The following is a 13,346-nucleotide window of genomic DNA, read 5'->3' as shown; positions in this document are numbered from 1 at the left end:
ACCATGTTCTTGCGGGGCTTCCTGCAGTGCGGCTTTAGCAATACTCTACATTGACACGGCCGAGCACGCCAGTGACCTTCTACTGTAAACCTACCATCGTTGACTACACATACATATGAAACCATCGAAGCCATCGAAGTTAGTATGTGTCTCCCTCAAATCACTGGGTATATCATTGTTCATCTCTTAAAATTCTTTGGTAGTCATTCATCGACCTGTAAATCAGAATTTTGACGGACTTGCACAGTAATACAAAAAATAGTGCACTGGCGTTTTTGCGACTGCAGTCCTTACGAATATCTCTCTGTCAAGATTTCATGGTTTCTGTCATCTCATAGACACGAATCAGCATAGATCAGGCATAAATAGAATGTTCCCGTTGTGTCTAACGTCATTTAAATTCTGGAAATAATTTCATCATGTGTAAAAATGAAAATACACCGCCATTGAAATGAAGACGACATAACAGAATGTCAAGAGAAATTAATTTGAGTATACAATGCAATGCCATATGGATATAATGACAACACAAAAGACGTTGGCAGTCCTTTTAACAGAAGAACTGCCAACAACAGTGTATTGGGTCTGTTTCCAGCTTCTCATGGGTGTCGACGCAGCCATGGTCACAAGACAAGACGAAGACCAAAATCATAGCATTCACTGGAAGAGCTGCTGCCTCTCCTGCAGGAATCATTGGGAACCAACGTGAGAGGTCTTGCTGATGAGTGGATCAAGTGGCAACCACAGTTCTAGTAACGACTAAAGACTATAGTCGTTGGTAACGTTTAACGAAACCCGAAGCAGACCATTCTGTCCCAACCAAATGCCATCCAAAGTCTGGCGGGTACACCTGGTAGCATCAGTATTTCGATGTTTTCATAAACATATGCTTTGTCAGCGTATCGCATGGTGGCAATCATTGGATTATCTAGTCGATATGTTCACAAAACAACATCCTACAGCTGCAATGCTGCTGAAACAAATTGTCCTGATGTCACAATTGTACAATAGACTCTGATTTTAGCAGAGGTTTCTTATGGATGAGGGAGTAATTTCACCTCACCTTGTCTCTTGACTCACTGAGAATAGCCGAGTGGCTAACGTGTTCGTTCGTCACCCCAAAGACCCTGGTTCGATTCCCTATTTTTGTGTCTTCCGCCGTGATATTGCGGCAAAATTGCTAAAAGCGGCGTAAAACAAAACTCACTCACACTCACTCACTGTTGACCAAAGGGTTCCGAACTTCACCTAACAGTACTAGCAACCTGATTACAGCAACACGGATCAACCTGCTCTTCATCAGGTTAACACAGGTACACCACGGTGTTCCAATCGATAGCCACAGCCATGGTGTTATGGAAGTAATACGCTCTCCTTATTTTGTATTGCATTGTTTAATAGGTAAGTCGTGCTGTTTGAAAAGGCGTTGTGTTAGCATGCCCAGTGTCCATTAACCTGACATGTCATTGATCTTAGCGAGGGTTAATTCCGTTTTGGTAGCCCGAATCTCCTAATATGCAAGTCTGACGCACTCATTAATCTCTTCTAGGGGTGTTGTTTTACATTGTGAAGCAAGTCGACAGGCCATTTCCTGTAGTGTTTATGTCCACAGTTTCATCATTAGAATCGATGTCGAGTTGAGGTAAATATTATTACCATTGTTACTGCAAGTTACTTTGGGTATTGGATACCTGTCATTAAAATTGGTTTTACATCTATTACACCTTCGTCTGTGATGTGATTTGTGCAAGTGATTATATTTACTGCTTCAGGAATCAATAAAATAGGAATATGACCTCAGTTACTTATAAAATGTCCTGTTAAATCTGATAAATAACTTTATGATTCCCAAAGCCTTTTCGCGACGTTTATTTTAAACAAAGTTATTCGATCTTAGTCAAGCGTGTTTTAAATTATTTTTGGATTTCTGTACCTCTGGAGAATGACAACGATGCGATTCTTTGAAGGACATTTAGAATAATGAATATGAGTCAAAGTTAGGAGTTACTTCTCTCTCTCCCGTCCGGTGACGTAACTCCTATACATGGTGTTCAACAACATGTAGAAATTGATAATTACTACTAAAAGCTTTGATGGAGTCAGATTTACCTTCCAAATTCAGAATTCAGCACAGCAAACTGTATAAGCAGTTTGTAAATCAAAGTTTATGAAATTTTGCGAAAACCACACTGGTGAAACATTCGTGACTACAAAAAGACTTTCAAAAAGACATCCGGCTTGACGGAATGACATGATTAGTTAGAATGCCTGGCGAAATATTTCCATGTGACGTCAACACGTTGCTTAGGTCACTGAGTGTGCACAAACTACACAAAGTAATCTTTCATCACCATATCCTTTGTCATCGAACAATCCCAGCGATTTTGAGATTTTTCTCGTCTACCGGTTAAGTATCTACGTAGACGCATTTTGCTCTTCATGCACGACAGTGCGCCAGTCAATTAATTCGATTCCCTGACCACACCTTATCAAGAGATGGTTGTTTCGAGGCGGTGGGGAAAGCCTTGTAGGTAAAGCGTTCGTTCGGCACGCCAAAGACCCAGGTTTGATTCCTCATATGGGTACCATGTGTGAGGCACATTTCTGGTGTCGCCTGCCGTGACATTGCTGGAATATTGCTAAAAGCTCATTCATCACTCACTCACTCACTCACTCACTCATTCACTCACTCATTCACCCATACACTTCCTTTCTTTCTCCATTAAAGGAGTTAAACATGGACTGGTACGTATACTGTGTATGAATTGGGGGTCCACGTAATCAAACCATAGGATCGAAATAAGTCCCGACGACATCAAGGGCCACTCACTACCACTCACTACATCATCACGACCAGAAGAACCGCACAAACATTTACGTGACTAAGTGGCAATGATTTTCATCTCTAATTCTCATTTTACCCCGCACGATGTTAATCTATGTTCCAGTAACAAAAGCCACGTCGTAGTACGGACAGGCAATCCCATTCTGACGTGACAGCTCAGACGCACATGTGTTGTGTTTGTCAGTGGCAGCAAAGGATTGAACCGCAAGTAAAATATTGGCGTAGATGTAATAACGAGTTACCTATGATTGTTGACAAAGATGGCAGACACTGTGGCGAAGGCTGGTTGTATACAAGCAACGTGAGAACGACGCTTGAAAATACGCTCTCAAACTCAGCCTTTGAGCTTGCCATTGAGTCCGTCTTGCTGACGGTGAGGATAGCATGGAATTCACCCTTCGTAAATATCAAAATTATGTTTGAAAGTGATCCCAAGTATAACATTTATTGTATCTTACGTATTTGTCAATAATTACTTACTTAGAGAAACTACCAGTTTAATACCATTATCAATTTACGTCTAACAACATCATATGCATGTTACGATATTTGACAATGACAAAATTGTGAACATCGATGAATGTGTGACATTAGATTTTGGTACTGTATGTACGTGTTGCTGTTTAGATTGTGGAAAGATGTTTAGAAAATGTTGGTGTATTGTGCTGTAAGTATATGAGGTCGTTCAGTAATGGATAACAGTTAACAATGATGATCCAGTATACATGATGGACAGTCCATTAGTTCTAGCGGAATAGATCATGACACAACGACCAGAACCCGTAAAAAACATTGGTATGACAACTAAATATTGACGAACACTTTGTTAGCATATAGTATTCGAACAGATCATGTTGAAAACCTTGAAAAGGTGGCGTAATGTAAACTTGTTTCGAAAAATTAGTTCCTTGAAGAAAATTAGTACGATATTTTTTGGATCCTTGTTTTCATTTGGAAAGCCATGCATTACATGTTTCTTATCACTTTTCAGTTATATTTGTGCTTTTGCATGTAGCCAGTTCTCAATTGCAAGCTGTTTTTCCATGGAGGGTTTACCTTAGTGCAAGACCAGAATAGATGAATAATTGTTCTATACCTTAGGAACTAAAGTTACTAGTGTCTTTATATCCTAAGACAAGATTGAAAAACGTTTCTAAAAATATGTTTGATGGCAACATATGGTGTGAAAATCCGTGTTGGAACCATTGCAATCCAAAGGGAATATAAAGGGAATAGTCTTTTAAAGAGGCCAATCATTGGAATCCGATATATTGTCGTCGTATAAAATGTTTAGTTCCAATTTCGATGCATGTTAGTTTTTAAAAACATAGCCCTGAAAAGTATTGGGTCCCCTGTACATTCTTATGAAGGTGTTGCATACAAGGTTTTAAACCATTTTCTAATGGAAGTTCTAAAATTGAAAAATGACAATAGTTTCAAATGCTTTTTCAAAATCTATAAGTTAAAGTAGACCAAGTATTTGGTGAGCTGCTGTGTATGCCATAAGGTCATATATAATTCTAGTAATTTCCCCAACACACCTACCAGGCGTAAAACCTTTGTGGTCTTCATTGATCAGTATATTAAGAAAAGGTTTTATCCGTCTAGACATTGTGAGAGATGCAACCTTATAGAAAACTGATAACAAAGAAATTGATCGCCAATTCTTTTAATATATTTTTGGCTTATTGCCTTTTAATGCATGTGATGAGTCCCCTTTTGAAAGACGAATTTCAAGAACTCCGCGGTAAAATCATCTGGTCCTGGACTTTTATCACTTTTTAAACATTTTAAAGCCTAAAGAATTTCTTCATACTCGAATTCACCTTCTAGTGCTGATGGTGAAGTTGCACTCGGGGACATCAAAGTGTCTGATTAGATTGTCAAGATTAAAATCGCCAGTATCCTGTTTTCTACACAGTTTTGTGTAATACCTTTTACTTCATCTTCTATTTCATGTCGGCTGGATAAAACATCTCCTTTATCATTTTCTACACGACAAATTGACTTATTGAGGAAGTTTCGTGATTTCAATCTTCCCCAAAAATATTTAGAAGGTTTTCCCGACTGTTCGGACCATATCGCTTTAGTTCTTACCATAATACCTGACATTTTTGTCGTGTTTATTTCTTTCAACCTTAGACTTAGAGTGTCAAGTTCTTTCATTAATTCAGTTTTAATTTCATGATCACTTGTTTTGTCCATTTTTGCCTGTAATGTCTTCTAATTGTTTCAACACACTATTTTCCTCTTTCTTTTCTTTTCTGATGAGTGTTTAATTGTTTCTCTTCGTATCAATAACACCAATGTTTCGAAGAACATCTGACCGTCAATAGTAAATTCTCTTTCATTTATATCTGTGTTTTTATTATGTGAACACGTTTCAGAGATTATACGTTTGACCATTTTAACATATTTTTGATCCCCTGAAGAGGAGTTATTAAATTTCCAAAAAATTCTTCTCCACGGTCTATTTCATTCTGGGTAAAGATAATGAATATAGGAGAGTGAGCTGGTTTAAAACTTGCCTCTATTGTGGTATCTGTTGTACAGGGAACCATGTTGTGAGAAGTCAAGAAATTGTCAAGCCTAGCCTATTTCAGTGGAGTTGGTTCCTGCCATTTATAGCTTTTTCCAAAGGGAAATCGTTCTCTCCACGTATCTAGAAGGTCAATTCCGTCTTTTAGTTTCAGGATTTCCTCTGATGACTTTGGAATATTATTATGTTTGTAGTTGTATGTATCAATATCATAATCTTGAATTAATCACATACAATTCACATACAATTACATGATCAGTTTTCAATGAATGCATCATTGTGTCAGGTTTATATAATGGATTGTCAACGTTTGGACCATATAGAGTGGTTATAGTTAGTTTGTGTCCATCTCTCTTAATCTCTACGGCAGTTATGTCTCCTTCATTGTCTTTCTTCACATTATCAATTTTATAGTCTAGTTGTTTTGCAAATAGCTACGCCTCTAGTATGGCTTTTATACGAACTAAAATATTAGTCCTGACATCTCCAGTCTTCCATAACCGGAAATGAACATTTCTTTTGTTAAAATCTGAACATTCCTTTACGTTTAACTTTGTCATTTAAACTTCAACAGTTGTAACTTTTATCGTATCCATAACAGCATGGATAATAGATGTTGGAGATGCAGCAAATTTTACCTTTTCCACAAAACAGCGTTATCTGACAGAACAAATTTCTTTTGGTACTGGCAAAGCCATGTTGAACTGTAGTGAAGAGTGGAGAAAAGAAGTAGAAAAAACAGTTTATTCATATGTTCCCAGGTAAGATTAATGCGCCAGTCTTGTGTTCTAACCAACACGCCTTTCCTGGGAGCCCTTCTTGGCACCTGAAAAGAATAAAAAGCATTATATGGATGTCACCGTTGTGCCTGGTACCGATCCATGTATTGATAATAAGCATTGAGCCATGGCGCTTTCAGTTGTTACCCATCTTACAGTACTCCTCAGTAGCAAGTGAATTACCCATTTGCGGCGTCCACCGCTGTGATGTTCCTGGGCGATTGCTACAGGAGGCGTTTTAACACACACTCATTTACGCACTCACTCACTCAGTTTGTGTTTCAAAGGTGTGTTACTTGCACACAGCACGGGTCACAACTCAGTTGAAGTTGGCCACGTTGGTCACGGAAGGGTTTTAGATGGGTGACCCTGTCTGGCAGCTTCTAAGATATTCTTTTCCCACAACGTAGCAAACATGTATTTTCAGCCTAGGTAAGTGATTGTGTTCTTACATTGTCTAATTGCTCACCCAACTATGAATGGGTACCCGGTGATATAAGTCATATGACTGGTAATCTTTTAGCACACACGCAGCTTGCGTTATCAGGGTCAATAATGAGTTAGTGCCTCGAGCATGAACAAGAACGTAGAAACGACGCTTGATAAATAGCAGTTATCATTAATATGGTTGCTCCTAAATTACTCTGACAAAAATGGCCATTTCCTTTTAAAAATATTCTCCTCTGCACAAAACACTGAATGCATATAACAAAACTTCTTACCGACATGAATGGCCACCATTGGGTCCTCGTCAGAGCTGCCAATATGAATCGAAGCATGGCCACTTCCGTCTACGTTAATTGTCTTGCCAGTGCAACTGCCATTCTCAAGGTTGCCGGAAATGACATCACAATAACTTCCAGCCGGAAGTCCGGTATTGAGAGTTTTGGAAAGGTCGTATCCTTCAAGGTTGAAGGCAATGAAGGCCTTGTTTCCTCTGGAAAATGCTATCTGATAGTCTGAACCAGCCCACCAGTTTGATAGCCCGGAGTAACCTGCGATGTTCCTAAAGGCAACCATGTTATACATCTGACGCCATCGGTGCTCACATGTCCACCCGTTGCCACAGGCCATACCACTGAAATAAAGAAAATATGGAGCCTAGATGCAAACTTAAGGCACAACGTGTTGGTAACCATCAAAGTTCTGGAATCCGATCTTTATTACATCGTCGTCAAGTCGCTGAGAAGAGTTGGCCAAGAAATGTGGGATTGTGGGTTCGAATCCCAATATACTTCAGATCTGTCAGCAGCATACACGTGGTCGTGGATATCACAGAATAATTGGTGAACGTTTTCCCCACTTCGTGACACGCTCTCATAAATCTGGAACGTCTTTGAGGGCATTTTAGAAGCTAATATATTATTGGCAGTTAATGGACAACAAACATGGGTGCAACGTTTCGATATAGATTCTTGTACCGTTGTCAAGCAGGAATGACAGCAATACACAAGTCTGTATCGAAAACGATGGCCTCACGAAAAAACTCAACATAACGTTTGTCAACAGTGTAAATCCTGAACACTGTTCACTGCGGTGTCAACCGAACCTGCACTCTACTACACCAGTTCAACATACCTTTGCAAATATATTTTTGCTTTAGGTTAATCTATGATTCCACAACTGAAAGGTACAGACAACAAGAAACATAACTTGTATTATGGGAGGTAGACTTACTTGATGGTGACTGGCTTGGTACTCATGTCACCGTTCTGAGGGGGTCCTTGGTCCGAGCTACCGAAGTTATACGAGCTCATCACCCTGGGGAAGCCATATGGATGGGCCAACATGAAGGCTGTAGCCAGCTTATAAGGACGGGGATCAGAGTGGGTGAGAACACCTCCACCGCCGCCATGGCCCCTTTGGTTGTCATGGTTATCGATGAAAACGACAGAATCATCAGAGCTTAGCATTCCCCAAGCTGATCCCCAGTTGGATAAATACTTCATGGGATTTTGCTTTCTGGAATAAGAGCATCAATTATTTCATTAATGAGAGATGCGTACACAGAATTAAGAATACAATTAATGGTCTTCCTATCATTTTGAAACCTTTAGAGTTTCGTATCATTATTTTTATTGTCTGTTTCAATTTTGCTTGGAGGCACTCATTACACCGTCCCTCACTTGGATCCCAGGCAATAACCTTGGAACCGAACAACAGATTGAGAAACAGCTTCCTTTGATCATTCATGCAATATAAACAGGTCAGAAATGCTGAAATCGGCACTTGGGAAGCCTGTTATGAATAACTACCATGGCCCTATACATTTTTACCTGAAGACTTGAGCCAACTTGATACCAAAAACGAAGTTTGTGATCCTGCCGGTGCCAAGGTACTGGCCCGCCTTGACCGCCTCACCGCCCATGTCGATGACCTCCTGGTAGATGAAAGGCTTGCCACCTCCAACGTCAGAACGGACATTCTTTACCCTCCCGAAAATGGCAGCCAAGTCACCTGACGTAACATAATATTAAAATATACTTGTCAAAATGCTGTCTTTTACTATAATGAATGCAAGATATTTATCCATCATAATATCTGGATAATGTAAAGGACTCCAGTTATGATGATTGGTCTTAACTGAATGTAGCCAGTGTGTATGGAAGTACTCAATGTGAGCTCTCAAAGAAGTTGCAAACAGCGAAACAGAGAGTATCATCATACACCAAATGTAACAAATCGCCTACCTGGCCACATATGCTTGGCTGCGTCGACTCTGAAGCCAGCAATTCCGATGTCGATTAAATGGTTGAGGTATTCGGCGATCTTGCCTCTCACGTAATCCTTGCCGGCTTTCAGATCGAGTAAACCGACCAGGCGGCAGTTCCTCACCTCTTCTGCGTTGTTGTAGTTGTGAATTTGCATGTCGCCACTGTGGCAGTTGGAACCGTCGTTGAAGTCAGTGGGACCGAATGGAACTCCAGGGAACTGCAGATTGTTGGCATCGTACGAGGATCCAGCTGTGCCCTGACCAGTGCCTCCAACTCCGGTCATGTGATTGATAACAGTGTCCGCATATATTCTATAAAAATGATATACCATGTATTGGCTTTGCTTATGTGTTCGTGTGGTCAAAAAAATATGATTCAAAGTTTCAGGCTCTCGTCTTATATACAGAGCATTACATCAGCTTCTTACCTTTTTTGTTAAGGCAAATATATATATATACAACACTCTCACAGATGTATATTTAAGTTACCTGACTGCACTTGGCTCACTCACTCACTGACTCGATATGTTTGCCAACCAATCCCTGATCACGTTTGTTAAGGTGTCAATCTCACCTGACCCCTGCTTTATTGCACCTGGACACCATGTCCCTCAGATCATTCTCCGAGCCGCTCCTCGTCTGCAATTTGTAGCTGACGGGCTGGTACCTCTCCCACCATGGGCGTCTGGGGCTGGTGACTATACGGTTCTCATTGGGAGGAGATATCTGTAGGTAGTCAGTATGTTGACGATATCAACAAATATCTCTTCTTTTTTGACAGTAAAGCTCCCCCCAAAGTATCAAAAGTTGGACTCGGTGTGACCGAATGTTGACGTTTCGTAAAAAAAACCCCAAAAGAATACTACCTGTTGATCGTACATAGAAAATAATAACAGCTTACATTTGATTTAACATTTAACTGTCTACACACAATGTAAAAGACCGAGGGCGGATACAGCTTTTTGAGAAAGGGATGGGGTAGATGAGAGTTGTGGGGTGGTGGGGTGGTGGGGTATGGGAGGGGGGAGAGGAGGGACAGATGTGTGTGTGCACAATATTGAGAATTGTGTGTGTGTGCGTGCGTGCGTGCGTGCGTGCGTGCGTGCGTGCACGCGCTCTCTCCATTTACGCCCGAGTGATATGGACATTCAAAACTTGGTTATTTAGTTAAAAAAGATGACAAACTGCATTGAAATGGAATTCATTGTTTAACCGGGAAAAACTTTCGTTTGAATGACTGGGATATATGTCCGGTATTCTAACCTTGAAGTAACGAGTTAGGACTAAAGGGATCAAGTCGTAAGTAATTCGAAGGAATAAAAGTAAACGCTGTCAACTGCTTGCTACGCATTTAGTTGATGAGAGTTTAATGGTGGTAGTTCTGTGAATATACAACGCCTTAATTGCAGTTGTATAGGAAGTTTTGGTGCTGACGCTTGATAGCTGTGTTAACATTTATCGAATACCTTGCAAAAAAGCTGTTAAACCATAGAACTAACACCTTATAAATGTGTTAATTATACTCTTAAAAAGTAGGGGATAATTTTTTTATTTACGATTAAACGTATTTAGGACATTTATCGGAGTCAATCAATGTTGATATGATATTATTGACTGTTTTGAGAGTGCATCACCATTTGCACTTCCTTACAACCATAGTTATTTGGATTGTAGTCGCAAGATGAGTGTCAACGTTAATGTTCTAATTTCTCGACCTTCTTGCAAAAACATCACAATCAAGACTGGGACCCCATGCACGTATATCGGGTTACTGCGTTGTGCACGAGCGTACCATGTGTTGTATTTAGAGGTGGTAATAGAGGGAAATGGTGGTGCGTTCATAAGGCGTCTGTCCTGGAAACGTTTGTTAACGTTTACACTTCCTATCCAAATTGAAAGTTCATTATCCACTACATTTTTTAAGAGTATATAAAGCAACAGAGAGTAGTTAATTCTAATTATACACCAAATAAAACTATCCGATATGCATATTAACTAATATATTCTCATGAAAACGAATAAAGGAAAACATGAAGATTCCTTTATTTATTTCCAGACCTTCACCCACAGTGCAATATTATAGCACGACAAGAGACCCGGAAACATGTATAGGAGCACTTGCATTTTCATGTGTACAATGTAGACACATAAATACAATATAGCTACCTCACATGCTTAACATGTGTCAAGATGGCGTGGTATTTCCACATTCAGTCACTTGACACTGTACCTGCTATGTATAGATTATGTATACTATGTATAGATTATTTACTTGCCCTGCGACACGAAAAACCGTTGTGTCGAACTAGTCAGACTTGATTCCTTGGTATTGTTTCTTTCTTAAGGTCCCTTCAAATTCGTCACAACGGTGCTTCTAGAATTTTCAAATTCTTCTCGGTGATGTTTGTACATGAGATTCAAATGAAGAATTAAGAAACATGTTTACGAGTACCTCGAACACTTTTGTCAAAACAGTTATGCAGTGAATGTTACTGAAGTTGCAAAGTGATGTTACTAATTAGTAGCCATATGACTCCATCCGCTGACCTGTACACCACAGTAGCCATAAGGTCCGAGAAACCGCTCACATTCTTTTGCAATGTCTGACCAAGTCCACTCGAACAGGTGGACAATAGCAGATCTCCCCGATGCACAGTGGGGGTCGCTGTACATCGACGCTAGGGCTGCGGGATAGAAAAGGATAAAGAGGTATGTTAAGTCTTGGACATTAACGAGTGAGTTTATATTTATTCCGCTTTTAGTAATATACCGACAATATCACGGCAGGTAACACAAGAAATGGGGCTTTCATACATTGTGCCCAATGGGGAATTGAACCCGGGGCTTCAGCGTGACGAGCGAACGCTTTAGTCACTCGACTAACTCACCACCCCATGTTGAACATAGATGTGAAACAGATGATTTCTGACATATTTCAACATCTTGTTTATGTACGTTTCACGTTTTAACTACAGCTTCGGAACATTAAATCGGCCGCGACTGGCACATTCAAATCTTTGCATTGCGACCCGCGAATATCCGGGTTAGAATTAATCTTTAGCAACTCATGGCTGGTAATAGGAGGGTAGCGGTACCGGGCGAACTAAACACAAACATGCTGATGTTAAGATCGGGCTTACCCGTCGGCAGCAGGAACGACAGAAACAACATGGGAATCATGGCAGACGTTGCTACAATGACGTAGTTGGAAACTGTCTGTCTGTCTTTTATAGACTGATAACCAGATAAGGCCAGCCTTGACACATGTCCCATACGACAGCATTGTTCTGGTCACCTTCACAAAGTTAAATTTTTAACCTTAACAATGTGACTATGCGCTGTGCATTCTGGAAAAGCTTGCGAAATCTACGCCGTATCTATGACTTGCAATTATATTATCAGTGAATTAATCTTTGGAGTTCAAACAGGTAAAACTACATTAAAGTTATACATTATACTAAAATAGTATTCTTATACCCAAAAGGTGACAACGTCACAACTACACTATGACTAATTGATTGAACTAAGTTTTGTTTAGACCAGTATCCGATCAGATCCTGTGAACTTTTCTTCGAAAGATTCATTGGATGGGGTCGGTCGTCAACTTTTTGGATCTGATAGTGACCGTTCTCTAACATGTTTATCACAAACTGAATCATTGAACATGCCGCTACACGCCAATTTCTGCCTGTTTCCGATCGCCCGTTGGGCGTCCGCGTTTATGGAAACAATATGAATGAAATCAAGTAAATCCAAAGGTGTAACAGTATAGTAGAGTACATAAGAATGATGCATGTAATTTGCAAAAGAGAACAATCGACCTTCCTCTTCTCTTCTCCTCTAAATAAGGAAAGACACAGAGTGAGTGGAACGTGCAGCCCATGTTTGTCGTGAACGCTCACCGTTGCTATAATATGTTATATGTATTGACGTGTATTATGTTGCGATCCCCCACATGCACACTATCCAGTTTCACCAAGGACTGCTACTAAAATTGCTAAATCCCCACTTACGAAGGTGGCGGTGATAATAAATTAATTTGACATGCAACTCAGACTTGATCAAGATATGCTTTGCTCTTAATTCGCACGCAGAATTAAGTCAAAGTTCATGAGAGGGACATTACGTGGAATGTATAAAATTATAATGGAAGGGCAGGGAATGTCCGCCTTATCACGAACACCTGTCTCTGATTCACCAATACGTGACTATGATGCAGTCTGAGATTTCATTTTTAAAACTGTAGCAGATGTATATTGTGACGCATAAGATTTTATGTGAAATACTGTTTCTTTTTCCATGAAACATCCTTTAAAAAGTACACTGTTTGACTGAAAACGATTCGTCACACGTTCGGTAACTGCCAATTGCAGTTAGCGGTACATACACAACTCGTTACAAGACTGCACAAAGGTGTCGTGGACACACATTACAAGCTGACAATCAGTGCAGGGACAATGACTACAATCA

At 40.0% G+C, this 13,346-nt stretch overlaps 1 protein-coding gene across 1 annotated transcript; it reads right to left on the bottom strand.

Annotated features, from left to right (window-relative positions):
• Positions 1-6,114: 6,114 nt before the first annotated feature.
• On the bottom strand, positions 6,115-12,123 carry LOC137277505 (alpha-amylase-like). Its single transcript, XM_067809266.1, has 8 exons — positions 12,017-12,123; positions 11,424-11,560; positions 9,451-9,602; positions 8,854-9,188; positions 8,440-8,620; positions 7,841-8,125; positions 6,886-7,241; positions 6,115-6,210 (listed from the first exon to the last, which is right to left on the bottom strand). Exons 1-8 carry the CDS (start codon positions 12,054-12,056, stop codon positions 6,173-6,175), a joined length of 1,524 nt encoding a protein of 507 aa, XP_067665367.1. The 5' UTR covers positions 12,057-12,123; the 3' UTR covers positions 6,115-6,172.
• Between the last annotated feature and the right edge of the window lie 1,223 nt (positions 12,124-13,346).

This window comes from Haliotis asinina, chromosome 3 (genome assembly GCF_037392515.1).
Source record: "Haliotis asinina isolate JCU_RB_2024 chromosome 3, JCU_Hal_asi_v2, whole genome shotgun sequence".
Classification (NCBI taxonomy): Eukaryota; Metazoa; Mollusca; class Gastropoda; order Lepetellida; family Haliotidae; genus Haliotis; species Haliotis asinina.
This window is presented reverse-complemented; position numbering and strand designations above follow the sequence as displayed.

Bases quoted from the DNA above. Each gene is read 5' to 3' on its own strand.
- LOC137277505 (XM_067809266.1), bottom strand. From the start codon at position 12,056: ATGATTCCCATGTTGTTTCTGTCGTTCCTGCTGCCGACGG. The intron at 11,561-12,016 runs GTAAGCCCGATC...TCTATCCCGCAG, and splicing joins GTCGTTCCTGCTGCCGACGG to CCCTAGCGTCGATGTACAGC. The intron at 6,211-6,885 runs GTAAGAAGTTTT...TATTCTTTTCAG, and splicing joins AATGGTGGCCATTCATGTCG to GTGCCAAGAAGGGCTCCCAG.